The 20602-nt window shown below is 42.4% G+C and overlaps 1 protein-coding gene across 1 annotated transcript in view; it reads right to left on the bottom strand.

Moving 5' to 3' along the window:
- adgb (androglobin) overlaps positions 1-20602 on the bottom strand; it is a 344259-nt gene that overhangs the window by 15769 nt on the left and 307888 nt on the right. The window contains exons 29-31 of the mRNA XM_060831153.1: positions 19868-19976; positions 8341-8471; positions 6330-6491 (exon numbers count right to left, since the gene is read on the bottom strand). Of these exons, the coding sequence (XP_060687136.1) occupies positions 6330-6491; positions 8341-8471; positions 19868-19976 (402 nt within the window). The remainder of the gene's footprint in view (positions 1-6329; positions 6492-8340; positions 8472-19867; positions 19977-20602) is intronic.

The raw sequence follows: 20602 nt of genomic DNA, 5'->3' as shown, positions 1-20602 counted from the left end.
ATGGGCCACATTGCAGACACATTACTTGAGGATGGACATAAGTATAAAGCCAATAAAAATGATGTATTAAGTGCAACCAATGCTATTGGTACGGTCAACAAATCTGTAGTAGGTTCTGTTGGCTGTATCTACCCAAACACCGTCAGCTGTTTTAAATAGTGTAAAATGTATGTGCCACTAACGGGCATTTCAGCATGTGTGGAAAATCTGGTTCCAAAGTAACACAGGTAAACATTAAGATTGTTTAAACACCACAGAACGTTGTGACCCCATGCTCAGTTCATTGTTCTCACTTTTCCCCTTCAGTCATAACATCAATGCATTTATCTGTCTATATGTGTGTGTGTAGAGGAAGTTTTATTGAAGGATTTGAATTTCAACTATTTGAGTTAATTGTCCACAGTTCATAGTTTAACTGCAGCTCGAATCTCATTATTTGTAATAGTGATTCTTGCTAAGTATAGAAGCCTGGCTGGAAGTGACTCAGCCTGAAATGTCTGTTCCAAAAGTTAAAGGCCACTTATTAAACCAAAGATCTGAATCTCTAAAAGAAGGGCATTTCAGAAGCTGCTATTAAAGAAGAGGATATTGCACAATGGAAGTAATTTACTCTGTATCTTTCATCCTCAAGCACTGGAGGTGATCAGCACTGCACAGGAACACCCTTTCATACAGGAATCAGTGCAGGCAATGTAGGAGCAGCAATTGGAGACAGCATAACCACAGGCCAGGCAGCAAGGACAGGCAGATACAGATGCAGGCTCCAGGGTTATGTGAGTGCTTACATGAATGTACCTGAAAATGTTGGAGAGATAGTTCTTGAACAGATCACAGAACTTTGCATCCTGGTGCAGGATTCATGGGGATACAGTGGGTTAATGATATGGCATTATAGATTACTGCAGCTCTTAACCTTCCATAGCTGGTTCATTTCAGTAGTCTACAGGTGACATCTGTAACACTTCCCAAGCAGTCATATGTTACTGCATAAAGCAGATAACCAATGTGCTATTCAAGAGGGCTGGAGAACTCATAAGGATCCAGATGGGCAGGAACAGCCAAGCAGAGGACTGAAAACACTAATAAGGCTGAAGAGAGGTTCACTGTCAGTCATAATGGAGAGGCTGCAGAAAAGATGTGCAAGGATGTTACCAGAGCTGCAGGGTTTCAATTATGAGGAGAGGCTGGATAGGCTGGGACCTTTTCCCACTGCAGCATGGTAGGGGTGACCTTATAAAGGTTTATAAAATCATGAGGGGTACAGATAAGATAAATAGCAAAGGTCTTTTCTCTACTGTAGGGGAGTTCAAAACTAAAGGGAATAATTTTAAGGATAGAGATTTAAAAGGCACTGTCTTTCACACGGAGGGTGGTTCATATGTGGGATGAACTGCCCGAGGAAGTGGTAGTTGCAGGTACAGTTACAACATTTAAAAGACTTTTGGACAGATACATGAATATGAAAGGCTTAGAGGGACATGGGCTAAATGCAGGCAAGTGGGATTAGTTTAGTTTGGAAAACCTGATCGGCATGGTTGAACTGGACGGATGGGACTGTTTGCGTGCTGTATGACTCTGTAACAAGCAACATCAGAGAGTAAATCATTGGTCTTCCAAAGCTATGTTCCCGCTGCCACACCTTGTTATGAAGCTGCTTTTGTAGTATGACCCAGTAAAATGGAGCCATAGAGATGTACAGCATGGAAATAGACCCTTCGGTCCAACCCATCCATGCTGACCAGATATCCCAACCCAATCTAGTTCCACCTCCCAGCACCCGGCCCATATGCTGCCAAACCCTTCTTATTCAGGTACTCATCCAAATGCTTCTTAAATGTTGCAATTGTACCAGCCTCCACCACTTCCTCTGGCAGCTCATTCCATACCCGTAACACCCTCTGTGTGAAAAAGTTGCCCCTTAGGACTCTTTTATATCTTTCCCCTCTCACTCTAAACCTATGCCCTCTAGTTCTGGACTCCTCGACCTCAGGGAAAAGACTTTGCCTACTTACCCTATCCACGCCCCTCATAATTTTGTAAACCTCTATAAGGTCGCCCTTCAGCCTGCGACACTCCAGGGAAAACAGCCCCAGCCTGTTCAGCCTCTCCCTGTAGCTCAAATCCTTCAACTCTGGCAACATCCTTGTCAATCTTTTCTGAACCCTTTCAAGTTTCACAACATCTTTCCAATAAGAAGGAGACCAGAATTGCAATATTCCAACAGTAGCCTAACCAATGTCCTGTACAGCCACAAAATGACCTCCCAACTCCTGTACTCAATACTGTATCCTATCTACCTGCGACTCCACTTTCAAGGATCTATGAACCTGCACTCCAAGGTCTCTTTGTTCACCAACACCGACCCAGCACCGATCCTTGCGGCACTCCACTGGTCACAGACCTCCAGTCTGAAAAAAACCCTCCACCACCACCCTCTGTCTTCGACCTTTGAGCCAGTTCTGTATCCAAATGGCTAGTTCTCCCTGTATTCTATGAGATCTAACCTTGCTAATCAGTCTCCCATGGGGAACCTTGTCGAATACCTTACTAAAGTCCATATAGATCACATCTACCGCTTTGCCCTCATCAATCCTCTTTGTTACTTCTTCAAAAAACTCAGTCAAGTTTGTGAGACATGATTTCCCATGTACAAAGCCATGTTGACTATCCCTAATCAGTCCTTGCCTTTCCAAATACATGTACATCCTGTCCCTCAGGATTCCCTCCAACAACTTGCCTGCCACCGAGGTCAGGCTCACTCGTCTATAGATCCCTGTCTTGTCCTTACCACCCATCTTAAACAGTGGCACCACGTTTGCCAACCTCTAGTCTTCTGGCATCTCACCTGTGACTATCAATGATACAAATATTTCAGCAAGAGGCCCAGCAATCACTTCCCACAGAGTTCTCGGGTACACACGATCAGGTCTTGGGGATTTATCCACCTTTACCCATTTCAAGACATCCAGCACTTTCTCCTCTGTAATCTGGACATTTTGCAAGATGTCACCATCTATTTCCCTACAGTCTATATCTTCCATATTCTTTTCCACAGTAAAAGTATCATATTGTGTGCTATTCATTGTATTAACACCTCTATGCAGCGATGTGACAACACCAGCTTAGAGGAAGAAAAGTAGGAAGAAGTCTAAAACAGGGAAGTAGAGAGTGACATGAAAGGGAATCCACATCAGTGGGCTATTAGGGAAGTGTGTACCATGGACGTTAGCACACAGAAGGCTTTGAATGACCTCATACTGACCAGCTTCCAGGCACCTGCTCACTATTAATTGACTTAATAATTACAGCCTTAACAGTTTTCCACAGATGATCCATTTCATCTGAGAATTCACAATGCTCCTACCTTGGACAACATACAGAGGACTACAAGCAGCCAGTGCCTCTGTAACACATGCTATTAAACATCATACATCACTGAAGGGAAAGATTTACGAGACTTTCGAACAAAAAAAAAGTGCTGAATAAAACAGACAACATCGCAATGGGACAAGAAAGCTTCTTCATTAACATAATAATATAAACACGAGTGCAACCTGACTGTGTGAAAGTGAACCTTTTGAAAAGGTTTAGAATGCTGTGCTGAGACAGTTGGAGATATGGTGTGAGCAGGCTGCTGCTCTCATTGTCCCAAGGCCTTTGTTGATTGGACAAGTAACCTTTGACTGGACTTAACCTGGATGGGGCATATATGATCACTGCCAATGGAAGAGAGGCTTTGGAGCTGGGGTGTTCTTGGCAACATAGAGTGTGTTGGTCTAGAGTTTCCCTAACTTCTTAGTGTGACATGGCATGTCCCATTTCCTGGTAGCAAGGTATGCTTGTAGGAGTGACCAGGAGCACCAAAAACCTCTTACTAGCTCACTACTTCAGAGAGCCTGTGGCACTAGTAATGGTCTGGAAGGTCGTTCCGTCACTAGGCATCCATGGTGTCATCTCTTGGTTCTGCTACTCTGTGGTAGTCGATGCTTTCTCTATGGAAGATGCATATATTTTATCCCATCTGAAATGTGGGAAAGGCCATTCTGTGGAAGGAATCCTCTACTGCCCAGCTATGTCTGCTGAAAGCCAGAGGTAGTTCCATCAAATTCACTCTCATTTGCCACTCCAACTCCCAAATGGTTGAGTGTTGCTATCACCCGAGGTCCTTCATAAGCGGGGACAGCTGTTCTTCAGAAACCCTCAGAGTATCTTTTGTCTCACCTGCCAATGCCTCTCTCAACATAATCTGTGTGACTATGCGGTACCCAACAGATTGCGACCCCAGGCCAGTGCACACAACTTGGTAGGAGCTAAATTATGTATCGGTGCAGGTGTCAGATGCATGGTTCAGGTATGTTGTTATGTCCTTAGAGTCATCTGGATTATTATTCTGTGGGAAGGTGTCAGAAGTATCACAAAGATGCTAGTCAGTGTTCTCTGTGGCAGACAACAATGCAAATTAAGCATAAAAACAGTTATTGGAATGCTGATGTTAAGGGTCATTTCCCTTCATGGATGCAACAGGTTGCCATTGTTATGGCAGAGATGATGAGTGCAATTCCTCATCACTCTCCAGACTGCTCAATCTGAACTCAGATCAGCCATTGGCTGTGTGTCCTGCTTCCCTGCCAACTCCAGGGCTTCCAACTCTGCCTCTGCCAGAGGATGAATCGCTGGCTGTCTATCACTGGTCTTGGATTGCTCCCCGGCACAGTGGTTCTTTTGTTCCTATAAGCATCAGTGGAGAAAAATTTGGTTTCCAGTGATGCTAGGGAGAATAACTCACTGCCAGATTGGCTCCTGGTTACACGAGGGGTCAGGTTGTACAGCTGCTCTTCCAACCTGTACACTCTCAGGAAATGTAGTTATGTTCAAGCTACATTTGTAGCTGTGCAACGCTGGAAATTGATCAGGCTAACACACTATACCTCAACATGAGCCTTTAATCGTTCAATGCCCTGACTTTTCCCACCTATCTTTCATTCATTTCTTGGTATATATTAGACTCAAACTCATCTTTGCAGTTCAGAGGAGGTCATTTATTCCTCTTTTACACTGGACCCAGTCCCCTAGATGGATTCTCTAACTGCTCTGTTTCTCAGTGGCCTTTGTCCAGTCCACTTGGTTCAATCAGGCTTCTTGTGGTTGTCAGCTGGAAGTAGACTTTCTCTGTGTTCTCAAATCACCTGGAGGGGTTGGCTCAATGAAGTCCTACTGAACTGTAGGTTGCTGCTGTGAATGGATAGTGGCATCTCCAAACACAGCTGAATCAGTCAATGGCACAAAATGAACTTTTACAAAGATGGAGATTCTTCTTTCTATGTGCAGTCTCAAAAGTTTTCCAATATGGTGTTTATATGTCTGACAAAGATGTCTAATTTATTTGCAGTCCTCACTCAGGAAGATTGCAATATCGCATTTCAGGTTTTAAATAAAGCCTTCTGCCCTTCAAATATAATTCCTTCTCCTGCATGGAGTTCAGATGACAAGGGTTCATGTCATGCATAATAATGAGCTTGACATCACATGATCAGGTTCAGTGGCCTTATCTTTACTGTTCTTTATTCCTGACTTCTTCTGTCAGTGGACTCACTAACTGTGGGACAAAATCAAAACCTCTGAGTTTTGAATCAGTGTACAAGCTCAGCTTACTTCAACTTTAGATCTTTTGAATTTGTGCTGAAAAGAAGACTCATCGACAACAGTATGAGATCAAGTCCTAATTGTAAACAATCTGTCAAAGTCTAGTGACTAAACCCAGCAGCTGCATTGATGAAGCCTCAAATCTCCAAACATACGGTTCCTGTTGGAAATGCAACATGGTCCAGTGATAGCACATTTACCTGAATCAGAGGATCGTACCAAACCTCAAAGCAGAAATGTGAACACCAAATCTACGGCTTATACCCCACTGCAGTCTTCAGGAAGTGCTGAACCGTTAGAGTGCCATTTTTACCTTTCACTTAAGACATTAAGTAGTGGCCTCGTCTCTCCTCTCAGAAATTGTGTAAGAGATAGCATGGCACCATTTCAAAATACAGCAAGGGAGTTTATAAATATTTACCCTTTAACTAATGAAATTAGAAACAGATTAGCTGGTTATTACTCTATGTTGTTTGTGGCATTTTGATGTAAGTAAATTGGCTGCCATGTTTGCCTATAGGACAGTACTTCATGCCTTTTTGGTGATGCAGTTTGGGATACTCAGAGGTCACGAAGTGTGCTATTTCCTAAACAGTTAAATATTTTTACATGCATCATTACCATATAGAGATATAAAGAACACCACTTTAGAAATTAAAAATGTTTGTTAGTTCACAGTGGATTACTTTGAAAGCCCTTCCAGGTTCTGCAGCTTCCCAAGCTCGTTTCATAGCCTGAATTTCATCTTGTCGTTCGGTGTCTTTCTTGATGTCAAAACAATCACTTTCACCATGCTCAGTGACATAATGAAGTGTAAAGTGAGGTTTTGTTAAATCAATTTGCTGCACCTTAGAAATGAAACAAAACTGGTTAATTTCCACATCAAATATTGCAACACATACCTATTAAACCTCAGTAAGTAGGAGAACGGTTAAAACAAGAACAATAAATGAAAAGAAGATCATCTCAATTGCTAATGTAGACTTTTGTAATGTAATCACTGTGGTAATGTAACAAAGTATGTAAATCAGTTTGAGCTCAGCCACAAGATGAGTAGATCAGAGCCAGTGATGGATCAATGACCTCAAATGTTAACTTTGTTTCACTCCACAGATGCTATCAGACCTGCTTAATACTTATAGTACTTTCTATTTTAATTTTCGATATCTCGCATCTATTGCATTTTGCTTTTGTTAGTACAAAATTACAACGCAAGCCGTAAAGAGATGGCAATGAAAGCCCATTAAAACCATTTATGCTTTGCATCATCAATGTAACCGTGTGCACCACCTCATCTACAACCAGATATTAATTTCTGGGAAGGCAATAAAAGGTAGAAATATTGTATCATTTGCAGAAAAATTATAAATGGCTCCTTTGACTTCCAAAATCCTAAAGGAGACCACGGTTACCTTTTTACCCATATACCAGCTGCACATGATTAACCAAACTGCCTTTTATATTAACATTTTGAGGACCATAGCTAGAAAACCAATCTGAAAAGTCACTGGCCATTTACTCCAGTCTCTATAGCAACGTTTTTCCAGAGCCATTCTAACTCACCATAAATCCAAGCTCAAGTATTTTGATATTCTCTTGTTGTTTCCTATGAATACCCTCCAACCCCTTCCCCCCAAAAGAATAATCAGTGGAAGGTTTTTCAGCAAGGCTTTAACACTCATCCTAAACCATCCTATGTGATAACTCTTTCCTCATGGAGTCATAGAGTCATTTAGCACAGAAAGAGAGCCTTCAATCCAACCAGTCCATGCTGAAAATAATCTCAAACTAAACTGGTCCCAACTGCCTGCTCCTGGTCCATACCACTCCAAACCTTTCTTATGTCATCTTTAAAAGTCTATTCAAATTTCTCTCCTCAAAGCAGCATTAACTATTTCTCCTTTTACTACTTATAGTTCTTGTTATCCAAAGATAAAAAGAAAAGAGAACTAATATATCTGGAATTTGGTTGAAGATCTGCTTGATCACGTTAAATAGAACAGACTTGAGGAACTGTATTATTTTCTGCTCCTATGCTCCTATTTCATTTCCTCCCCGTGTAGCCAATGAACAGTTTTACTATTTCGCTGCTGAGATGTGAGTACCAACATAGTGAGTACACTATGAGGGTGTAATGTACTTTTGGAGGAATTGTTTCTCAAATAAGGCCTTGCATGCTCTCCCACGTCAATACAAAAGTCGTTATCAGTACTGTTTTGAAGCAAAGCAGGGCCCAATTTTTATTCCACAACTAATCATCTGGTTAGTATCAAATTGCTTTCTGAAGGGAACGTGCTGTTCACACATCAGCTGTGGTATGACTATTATAATTATACATTATATTGATTTTCTATTAAAAATCCATATTGTCTGTTGAGCAGCTTGGAATGCCCTGAGATCACGAGGGGCACCATATCAACACAAATTCTCCACTCTTTAGGAACAAGTTACTACAGAATCTGTACTGAAAATAAGAAAAACACAGCAGGTCAGGCAGCATCTTCAAAACGTTAGCTTGTGCTATCTCCACAGATGCTGCCTGACCTGCTGTGACATCCAGAATTTGTTGTTTTCAGTTCTTTGTTCTTTACTTAGCACCGATGGCCTTTTCTTGTGCAATGTATTTTAAGAGGACAAAAACCCCATGTTCCCTCCATTCCACAAATGAACAAGATGATAATTTTTAAAAAAATGTACCGGAATCTCTGGCTTGGATGGTGCACTTTTCTCTTTCCCTCCTTTATCCTTCTCCTTTCCTTTCCTGCTATGTTTGGCTGTTTGCGGCTTTATCTCTTCAGTGTCAGGAAAAGTAGAATCAATAGTCCTCTCTTAAAAACAAATGTACAAAAGCGACAGGAACAAAATGACAATGTGGATTCTCAATATTCTCAGCTCATTTCATGATAATCATTATGCATGAGTAATCAGATATTTAATACAGGAACAATAAGCCTCAGTAATTTACTATTCAGAACAAAGATTTTCTGTATTTATACATAAGCAGTCGTCAGGTGAAGATTTAAACGACATACGTTGGGAGGGTTGCGATCTTGGAAAATATGCTGAATTGAGTCTGCAGGAGATGTCTGACTTTCACGTAGCTGACATTTATGTTTCCATCCTCAGCAAGGACCCTAGAGTACTGATGGGAGCTGTAGGCAGGCATGTGGACACCAGTTACTCAACCTAAAGCCATCTTAAAAATGTGATCACTTCAAATGCTTAAAATAAATTAAGTCACACCAACTAACTTCAAGGATACAAGCCTTTAAACATTCCTTGGCAGGTTCTGCTTGATTTCTCTTCAGGTTTGTTTGAGTATTACTGAAGACCCCATTCACAACTGAAAATATTAAACTCACTTTTAGATTTCTTGCATGCCTATTTTCATTTAATCAGTGATATCTAAGGTTTGGAATTATTTTAACTCAGCCCTGAGCAGAGGAAATGGCAAATTCATACTATAGGTGACATTGTAGGTTAAGAAAAATGAACTCAAGAATGATAGAACGATAGAATCCCTACAGCATGGAAGCAGGCCCTTTGGCCCAACAAATCCACACCGACCCTCCAAACAGTAACCTATCCAGACCCATTCCCAATTACTCTACATTAACCCCTGACTAATGCACCTAACCTACACATCCCTGAACACTATGGGCAATTTAACATGGCCAATTCATTTGAACATGCACATCTTTGGATTGTGGGAGGAAACTGGAGCACCCGATGGAAATTCACGCAGACATGGGGAGAATGTGCAAACTCCACAAGGACAGTTTCATAAAAATAAATTTGGTTATCTGTAATGTCAATTATCCAAATTTCGGATTATCCGAACAAGATCTCAAGGTCCCGTAAAACCTTCATCCAAACAAAATACTCCCCGCCCGTCTCGTTCGGGTAATCAAAGTTGTTCTGTATATATAGATTCAGTACAACATAGAACATAGAAGAACATAGAAAAATACAGCGCAGTACAGGCCCTTTGGCCCTCGATTTGCGCCGACCCAAGCCCACCTAACCTACACTAGCCCACTATCCTCCATATGCCTATCCAATGCCCGTTTAAATGCCCGTTTAAATGCCCATAAAGAGGGAGAGTCCACCACTGCTACTGGCAGGGCATTCCATGAACTCACGACTCGCTGAGTAAAGAATTTACCCCTAACATCTGTCCTATACCTACCTCCCCTTAATTTAAAGCTATGCCCCCTCATAATAGCTGACTCCATACATGGAAAAAGGTTCTCATGGTCAACCCTATCTAAACCCCTAATCATCTTGTACACCTCTATCAAGTCACCCCTAAACCTTCTTTTCTCCAATGAAAACAGCCCCAAGTGCCTCAGCCTTTCCTCATATGATCTTCCTACCATACCAGGCAACATCCTGGTAAACCTCCTCTGCACCCGTTACAGTGCCTCCACATCCTTTCTATAGTATGGCAACCAAGACTGCACACAATACTCCAGATGCGGCCGCATCAGAGTCTTATACAACTGCAACATGACCTCAGGACTCCGGAACTCAATTCCTCTACCAATAAAAGCCAGTACGCCATATGCCTTCTTCACAGCACTATTTACCTTTCAGAGATCTGTGTACATGGACACCAAGATCCCTCTGCTCATCCACACTACCAAATATCCAACATTAGCCCAGTACTCCATCTTCTTGTTACTCTTACCAAAGTGAATCACTTCACACTTACCTACATTGAACTTCATTTGCCATCTTTCTGCCCAGCTCTACAGCTTATCTATATCCCACTGTAACCTGCCACATCCTTCCTCACTGTCAACAACTCCACCGACTTTCGTATCATCCGCAAAAATGCTCACCCAACCTTCTAGCCCCTCCTCCAGGTCATTTATAAAAATGACAAACAGCAATGGTCCCAAAACAGATCCTTGCAGAACACCGCTGGTAACTGCCCTCCAAGATGAACCTTTACCATCAACTACTACCATCTGTCTTCTTCCAGCCAGCCAATTCCTAATCCAAAACTCTAACGCACCCTCAATGCCATACCTCCGTATTTTTTGCAGTAGCTTACCATGGGGAACCTTATCAAACGCCTTACTAAAATCCATACACACCACACCTACTGCTTTACCCTCATCCACCTCCTAAGTCACCTTCTCAAAAGAATTCAATAAGGTTTGTGAGGCACAACCTGCCCTTCACAAAACCATGCTGACTATTCTTGATCACATTATTCCTATCCAGATGTTCATAAATCCTATCCCTTACAATTCTCTCTAAGACTTTGCCCACAACAGAAGTGAGACTCACTGGCCTATAGTTACTAGGGTTATCCCTACTCCTCTTCTTGAACAAGGGAACCACATTTGCTATCCTCCAGTCTTCTGGCACTATTCCTGTAGACAACGAGGACATAAAACCAAGGCCAATGGCTCTACAATCTCCTCCCTTGCTTTCTAGAGAATCCTAGGATAAATGCCATCAGGCCCAGGGAACTTATCTATTTTCACCCTTTCCAGAATTTCCAACACCTCTTCCCTACATACCTCAAAGCCATCCATTCTAATTAATTGTGACTCAATATTCACATCGGCAACAATGTCCCGATCCTGAGTGAATAGTGTCTCCCCAATCTCTTTAGCCTCCACGCACAACTTCCCACAACTATCCATGACTGGACCTATTCCTACCCTAGTCATTCTTTCATTCCTGACATACCTATAGAAAGCCTTTGGGTTTTCCCTAATCCTACCAACCAAGGACTTTTCATGTCCCCTCCTTGCTGTCTTAGCTCTCTCTTTAGATCCTTCCTGGCGACCTTATAACTCTCAATTGGCCCAATTGAACCTTCACGCCTCATCCTCACATAGGCCGCCCTCTTCCCTTTAACAAAGGATTCTGATTCCTTATTAAACCACGGCTCCCTCACACGACCCTTTCCTCCCTGCCTGACAGGTATATACTTATCAAGGACACTCAATAGTTGCTCCTTGAACAAGCTCCACATATCGATTGTGCCCTTCCCTTGAAGCCTACTTTTCCAAGCCACGCTTCCTAAGTCATGCCTCACCGCATCATAATTTCCCTGCCCCCAGCAATAACTCTTGCCCTGCAGTGCACACTTATCTCTCTCCACCACTAGTGTAAAAGTCACCGAGTTGTGGTCACTGTCCCTGAAGTGCTCACCTACCTCCAATTCTAACACCTGGCCTGGTTCGTTACCCAGAACCAAATTCAGTATGGCTTCACCTCTTGTTGGCCTGTCTACATATTGTGTCAGGAAACCCTCCTGCACACATTGGGCAAACATCGACCCATCTAACGTACTCGAGCTATAGCTTTCCCAGTCAATATCTGGAAAGTTAAAGTCCCCCATAACAACCACCCTATTACTTTCACTCTTCTCCTGAATCATCCTCGCAATCCTTTCTTCTACGTCTCTGGGACTATTAGGAGGCCTGTAGAAAACTCCTAACAGGGTGATCTCATCTTTCCTATCTCTAACCTCAGCCCAAACTACCTCAGATGGCGAGTCTTTATCCATCGTCCTTTCCACCGCTGTAATACTATCCTTGACAAGCAATGCCACACCACCCCTCTTTTACCCCACCTCTGACCCTACTAAAACATTTAAACCCTGGAACCTGCAACAGCCATTCCTGTCCCTGTTCTACCCATGTCTCCATAATAGCCACAACATCGCAATCCCAGGTACCAACCCACGCTGAAAGTTCACCTACCTTATTTCGTATACTTCTCGCATTGAAATATACACACTTCAAGCCACCTTTCTGTTTATAGGCACCCTCCTTCGAGATTGATGCCATGTTCCTAACCTCCCTACACTCAAGGTCCTGCACCCTAAAGCTACAGTCCAGGTTCCCATACCCCTGCCGAGTTAGTTTAAACCCCCCCAAAGAGCACTAGCAAACCTCGCCCCAAGGATACTGGTGCCCCTCAGGTTCAAGTGTAGACCATCCTGTTTATAGAGGTCCCACCTTCCCCAGAAAGAACCCCAGTTATCCAGATACCGGAATCCCTCCCTCCTGCACCATGCCTGTAGCCACGCATTTAACTGTTCTCTCTCCCTATTCCTCGACTCTCTATCACGTGGCACGGGTAACAAACCAGAGACAACAACTCTGTTTGTTCTAACTCTGAACTTCCAACCTAGCTCTCTGAAAGCCTGCCTAACATCCTCTTCCTACCTATGTCGTTGCTGCCAATGTGGACCACGACTTCGGGCTGCTCCCCCTCCCCCTTAAGGTCCCAGAAAACACGATCAGAGATGTCATGTACCCTTGCACCTGGGAGGCAACATATCAATTGTGAGTCTCTCTCGCCCCGCAAAACCACCGATCTGTGCCCTAAACTATCGAGTTCCCAATAACTATTGCTCTGCTCTTCTCCACCCTTCCCTTCTGAGCAACGGGGACAGGCTCCCTGCCAGCCCCATTGCTTACCCATGGTAAGTCCCCCCCCCACAAGTATCCAAAAACGGTATACTTGTTCTTGAGGGGAATGACCGCAGGGGGTCCCTGGCTGCTTCCTCACAGTCCCCCTCACTGTCACCCATCTGTCTGCAATCTTTGGAGTTACTACTTCCCTAAAGCTCCGATCTATGACCCCCTCTGCCTCCCGAATGATCCTAAGTTCATAAAGTGGATCTAAACATGAAGCAAAGTATTCTAAGTAGGAAAGCATATTGCCTAACTTTTCCAGTCTTCATTTCTTTGAAACAATTACGAATCATCCAACCATTGGAGCAGGTGACCAGCTTGATTCGCTTGAGAAATTATGTCAGGAGTTTTCCTTGGAATTGCTTAAGTGCCTCTAATGCTACTTGAAATAACCCCACAGAGGCTGGTAATACATCACCAATTCACTCTTGATTTACACATGGAGAGTCCTTGACAGTGATCCAGTTCCCTCAGAATAAGCCCTCAGAGTGAGCAGAATGTCTGACAGTCCTGTTCTATTTTTATGGTGAGCCCTTAACACTGATCCAGCTCCCTTAGAGCCAGCTCACTGAGTGAACAGAACATTTGACACTCCTTTTTTTTTCTACAGCCAGCTCTCACAGGATTTGTTTTTTTTAATTTTCCCCACACTTCTGCCTAACAGCGATAGTGCTTATTTTACCCCAGCATACATGTCATGTGATACTCTTGTTTTTTTTCTCAGAGTGAGCAGAATATCTGACACTTCTGTTTTTTTTAAAACCCCCAAACTACCATCTAACTGCAGTGACACTCCTGTTCTTTTTTTAATTTTATTAATCAATTCCAAAACAGTTTACAAAAAACAATTAACATTTATACAACAGCACTTTTACAAGGGAGAGGAGCAGCAAAGCCAGACCCCAAACCCTACTGTTCAACCAGTTTACAGAGAGATGAGGACAAACCTCAAATCCTAGTTTCACATATGACAAGACAGCAACAATGACATTTGTACATAAAAAGCCAATCCAGTTACATAAAAAAAGTGCATACAACACTCCTGATGTATCTGTCAGGCAGGGCTCCTTGATTGGACCAGATTAACAGCCCCATTCAGATGAACTCATATTATATGAGGTCCACCTCACTGACCTTGCTACAAATCACTATAATATTTCTCCACTTGTAAGATGTATGCCTCTTGGAAAATAAACAACTGAAGGATATTGGGATTGAAGAGCACATAGGAGTGAGATGTGAGTGGAAATGTTGGTGTAGTCTTAAAGATAGAGGAATGCAAATTAGGTGGAGGATGGGAAAAATGCAGTGGTCAGGTGCTTGAAATAGAACAGTGACAGGAAGCGATAGAAGTGAATGTAATGCCTGGATAAGATTCTGGGGTGAAAAACTAGGAAGAGATGGGTCCTACGGGTACTGACAATTGTGGTGCTTTTGTGGGAAAGTGGGTCCAGAGAAATGCCTTTGGTCTTTTTTGACTGTTATGTATACTATACCTTGAAAATGTTTGTGAGCAGATACAAAAAAAAAGCCACAGTCGCCATAATCTACGGAAGCCATGTTAAATAATCCAATTTATCAGAAACCGACAAATAAATTACTCCTGTCTGTTTCTAGGATGAATTACTTCATTGTTCCAAGCATTTTAGTCAAATAGTTTCAATTGAAAATCACTATAAATCAAGGTGGATGGATTTGTTCCATTTATGTTGCCCATCACAGGTGGTACACTTATAGTTGAGCAGCAAAATTGCAAAATAGTTGCTCTTCATGCCCAACTCTGCCTTAGTATGTGATGTTAACATCAACATGTTCAGGAAATATCATTTGAGAAAGAAAACAAATGTAGTCACTATAGGGCTTTATAACAATAACTTGCATTTATATTGTATCTATATGGCATCCCTAGATCTTCAGAAGAGAGGAATTCAGAGACATGATGTGGTTTAGGATAGGAATTCTAAAGGTGCAGCTGTCAGTGATGGGGCAAAGGAAATCTGCGACGCAGAAAATACGAAAAATGGATGAATGCAGAGGTCCTAGACCAAATCAGGGTTGGAGAGGGTTACAATGTGGGGCATGGGTAGAATTTGAATGCAAAGTTGAAAATTTTAAAAGCAAGGCGTTGCTGGACCAGACTCCAGTGAAAGTCAGCAACACAATGATGCTGTGTGAACAACAGTTGGTATAGGTTAAGATACAGATGGAAGAATTTTCAATGAACTGAGGTTTACTAAGAGCAGGAAATGGGAGGCTGGCCAGAAGTGCCTCATCACCATGAGTTTCTTTATCTGCTACTTTGATTGTCATTTGCTCTCATTAGTTTTGCAGTTTTGCACTTCATTTCAAACCCTCGCTTCCCAAATCTTCCTTATTCACCTACAATTTATTCCGCTTCCCCTGCTGGTACTATAATGCATACGCTCTTCAATCCACTTATTGATTGCAATTTATTTTTAGTGCAGTAAGCATGTTAACTCATGATTTGATTACAGTTTGAGACAGGTGAAGAATCAAGAATAAACTTGTTTTAGTGAAGGTCAAAAGGCAGGGCAAGCACAGTACAGATCAGATCAAAAACAACTTTTGGGATATCGAGATTGGTAAGGTAAAAGTAGGCGAGCAGGCATGGAAGGTGCCAGAAGGTGAGAATGGACAAACAGGCAATGAAGCCCCGAAATAAAATCATAGAATCCTTACAGTGTGAAAGCAGGCCATTTGGCAAATTGAGTCCACACCAACCCTCCAAAGAACATCCTACCCAGACTCAACCTCTTACTTTATCCCTGCATTTCCCACGGCTAACTGGACTAGCCCGTACATCCCTGGATACAATGAGTAACCCAGCCTGCACATCTTTGGACTCTGGGAGGAAACCAGAGCACCTGGAAGAAACCCATGCAGACATGCAATTTTGACAAAGACTGTTACCCAAGGCTGGAATCGACTAGAGATCCCTGGCACTGTGAGACAGCAGTGCTAATCACTGAGCCACCTTGTCACTGGTAGTAAATAAGGTAAGAGTGATTGATGAGCTTGAAATTGAGAACATCACATGAGCTTGAGTGATGCCTGAGAGTGGGGGAAAATATGGCAGGCATTGTCAATTCATAGTGGAAAGGATCATTCAGGAGCAGACAACAGCTGAAGGGATGGAACATCCGAGGAGCAGGAAAATCGATGTTTCAGGCAAAAGCCCTTCATTAGGAAGGGCTTTACCTTGAAATGTCGATTTTCATGCTCCTCGGATGTTGCCTGACCTGCTGTGCTTTTCCAGCATCACGCTGATCTGGTTTCCAGCATCTGCAGTCCTCACTTTTGCCTAGCTGAAGGGATGGAGTCCTATTTAACAATCTGTGTCAGAGACTCCAGCTGTAGTAGGACTGGTAAATTGGATTTTGCCATTTTAAAATACTGACATCAGATTCTGATATAGCGCCAACATCTTTAAGGAAGATAAAATTATCCTCCTTTGAGACTTCAATGCCAGATACACAATTCTGGAAAAGAATCACTGGAAAGGAAGGAGTTGGGAATTACAACACGAATGGGATTCTCCTCCTCATCAAGTATGCAGAACACCAACTGATTATCACTAACACATTGTTCCACCAAAAGTTCAAGACTTCTTGGACGCGTCTACAATCGAAGGACTGGCGCATGATCGATTATGCCATTGTTTGATTCCGAGACCTAAAATATGTTCTCATTACCAAAGCAATGATCAATGCAGATGACTGCTAGACAGTCAACCGATTCATCTACTGCCCAGTGTTCGTTAAATACTGCCAGAAGCAGCTGAATAAAGAGTTCAGAAAAACATCTTAACATTGAGCTGCTTCAAGAGCCAAGCAGACTAGACTTTTAACAATGTCTTCTCCAAAATTGCCAGAGTTAATTTTACTGGGATAAAGGAAATCTGGAAAGAGCTGAAGATAGCCATCATCTCATGCTGTAAAGAAACCATTGGCCACAAGATCAAGAATTACCAAGACTGGTCCAATGAGAATGACCACATCATTGGCAAGAAGAGGAAAGCTCTCCATGTCTGGCAAACATGGCCACGAGTGAGGCAAACAGGAGCTATCACCAAACAGCAAAATCCGAGTTACAAAGAGGAACTAGGGAAATAAGAGGCAATGGTAGATTGAGAAAGCTAAGTATCTGCAACTGCTCATTGACAAACACGACACCCGGGGTTTCTTCAGTGCCATAAAGGCAATATATGGACTCAAAACCATTGGCCTCAACTGGAGTGGAGTAAACATGACACCCTTCTCAGATTCAGAGAAAACATCAGTTTCCAATGGAGAGAACACTTCAAAGAACTCCTACACCATGAAACAATCATTGAGCATATATTTGAAGACATCCCCAACATCCTATCAAAGATGATCTTGGACTCCCAACTAGTGTGGCAGAAGTTGAAGCCTCCGTTAAACACATGAAGAATGGAGAAGCTGTAGGAGTAGATAGGATTCCATTGGAGATTTTGAAAATTGGAGGAGCAAAGTTTACCCTTCATCTTCATCAACTCCTACTTAAAATCTGGGACAAAGACAAAATCTCTGCCAATCTCAGGAATGCTGCCATTGCCACTGTCTTCAATAAAGGAGACAAGGTGTACTGTGGGAATTACAAAGGAATCTCCCTACGCTCCATCACTGGAAGAATATTGCCTGAATCCTCACTCAGCTCCTTCTCCCAGTTTTGGAGGAAATCCTTCCTGAAAGACAGTGTGGTTTCTGACCAGAGTGCAACGATAGACATGATCTTCACTGCTTGCCAAGTCCAAGACAAATGTCAGGAACAACATCACACTCTATGTGGCTTTCATCAACCTGACCATAGCCTCTGACTCAGTCAATTGGGAAGTGCTAAGGAGGATCCTGTCAAAGGCCAGGTTATCAGAGAAATTCATCAACACCCTGTGTCTCCTACATGACAGGAATGTGGCGACAATCCTCACCAATGATGATATGACAAAATCCTGAGGTCAAGACAGGGGTCATGCAGGATGTATCATCGTCTCCACCCTTTTCTTCAACTTCATCCCTAACACTCTTCATCTTGTCAAGAACAAGCTTCCCTGTGTTGTGGAGATTGTCTACAAGTTGGATGAAAAACTTTTCAACCACAACTGTTTGAAATCCAAAGTGAAAACAACACTTTCTTGCTTGTGGAACTTCAATTTGCAAATGACAATGTCATCTCTGCTCTCCCAGAAGAGAATCCTCAAGCCTCACTTAAAGTGCTCGTGGAAGCAGACCAAAGAATTTGTCTCAGCTTCAACTTCAAAAACACTTAAATCCTTTACCATCTAGTTCCAGGTCAGGTTCTGGTCCATCTCTCCATTGAGATTAATGGAGAAATGTTCTGAAACATTTCCCGTACCTGGGAAGCTACCTCTCGCCTAAGGCTGACAATGAGGTGGAGGTATAATATTGCATCAAATCTGTGAGTGCCATGAGAATGTTTGATGATTGTGACATCCATGTTGACACTAAGATCCTTGTGTACAAGGCAATCATCATTCCAGTTCTTCTGTACGGCTCCATAACTTGGACTATGTATAGACACCACCTCAAGACCCTTGAGAAGTATCATCAGCATTGTTTGAGATGGATTCTCTGCATCTACTGGGAGGATAGGTATGCTAACATTAGTGTCCTTGAAGCAGCTAATAGCACCAGTATCAAGGCCATGATTATCCAAAACCAACTCTGCTGGGCCGGCCACTAGTTCTGACTATTAAAGCAAATTTTTTTGCCAAGCTCAAGGAAGACACTTTAACAAGAGAAGGATAGAGGTTGTGTTTCAAACACTCCCTGAGACTTATTTCAAGAAATACAACATAGATATCAATGCATGGGATATCCTGTTCAGAATAAACTGATTTGGAGGGAACTCTTATGTGAAGGTATACAATCCCTGTAGGAAGGGTAGCATGGTGGCTCCGTGGTTAGCACTGCTGCCTCAGAGCACCAGGGACACATATTCAATTTCACCGTGAGCGATTGTCTGTGTGGAGTTTGCACACCCTACCCATATCTGCATGGGTTTCCTCCAGGTGTTCTGGTTTCTTCCCACAGTTCAGGTTACATGGATTGGCCGCACTAAATTGCCCATAGCATCCAAGTGGATTAGCCATAGGAAATACAGGGAAGTAGTGCATCTGGGTAGGATGGTCTTCAGAGGGTCAGTGTGGACTCAATGGGCTGAACAGCCTGCCTTCACTCCGTAGGGATGCTATGATTCTATGAATTTTTGAGAACATCTGACAGCAATAATAAGTATGGAAAAACAGCTGAAGAAAGGAATGCCAATGATGTCAAGGCCAAGGTCCAATTCCACCTCCTGGAAACACCTACCAAATATGTGGTCAGAGATGCAGTTCTAGTATTGGGTTCATCAGCTATCCAAAGACCAACAGAATGCATAACCAGTGACACAGAATTTCCTAGGTAGACAATCATGTTCATTAGAGAATGATTGCCATTGCACCCTCACGTTTTCGGGAAAGAGCTGAAGAACAGGTGGAATTGTGACACTTTAACAAGCCAAGTCAGAGAGCTTCCAACTGCAACAGGACTGGTAAATTTGATTTGTTTTATAAATTACTGAGAAGTAGGAGATATAGATTTTACCTGTTTTTGCACAATTGTAAGCTACAGAGACGAAAACAATGCAGGAATTAAACTTGCCATTACGTGGCATTCTGAAATGCACATCTGTTCCTCCAAGTAAATGATCAGAATGACAGTATGTTACTTCACCTGCAAGTTCGATGTCCATATCCTTCTGCGATTCAGCAAAAGCTAATTCACTTTCAGTTAGTGGCCAGCTTCTGTAAAGAATTGATGCTTGAATAATGTATTTGTGAACCTGTGGGATGCCAGATTATTAATATAACATGAATGATCAGGCAACTGACTGGAGTATGCAATTTGTGCATAAAACCTTCATTTTTACAAACGAATAAAAATTACAAACTGCAGAGATTTGAAGTACTTGGTGGATCGATGAGATTCATTTATGCGACACAGCAAAAAAGACATTGATAGATTATTACTACTTGTTGCCCATTAAAAGGTTAAAATTGCAATAAATGATAATGTTCGAGGGAACAGAGAGTGAATTCCCACACTAAGTTCTCCTACTTACTAACTGTATTTTAGGCTTTGCCAGGCTATACTTATTTCTAGCAAAGGTGAAAATTGGAAAAGTTCCACTTTATAATGGTATTGACTTTGCGACAGCCCAAACATAACCAGTGGGTACCATCTGGCTTTGGCACCATGACTATGGGTGAGCTCCAGTCATTGTAGCTCACTTTGATTATGTTACCTGGAGCACGCACTCTATCTCCTTCTGAACCTGTGCCAACTTTAGAGGGTTATGCCTATAAGGATGTTGCTTAATCGGAACAGCATCTCCTATATCTGCATCATGTACAATTACGTTAGCACTTCCCAGTTTAATTCCGCATATCTCCCCATGTGATAATAATA

This window comes from Hemiscyllium ocellatum, chromosome 10, assembly GCF_020745735.1.
Source record: "Hemiscyllium ocellatum isolate sHemOce1 chromosome 10, sHemOce1.pat.X.cur, whole genome shotgun sequence".
NCBI lineage: Eukaryota > Metazoa > Chordata > Chondrichthyes > Orectolobiformes > Hemiscylliidae > Hemiscyllium > Hemiscyllium ocellatum.
Note: the sequence above shows the minus strand (reverse complement) of the source record. Positions and strands in the feature narration are given on the sequence as shown.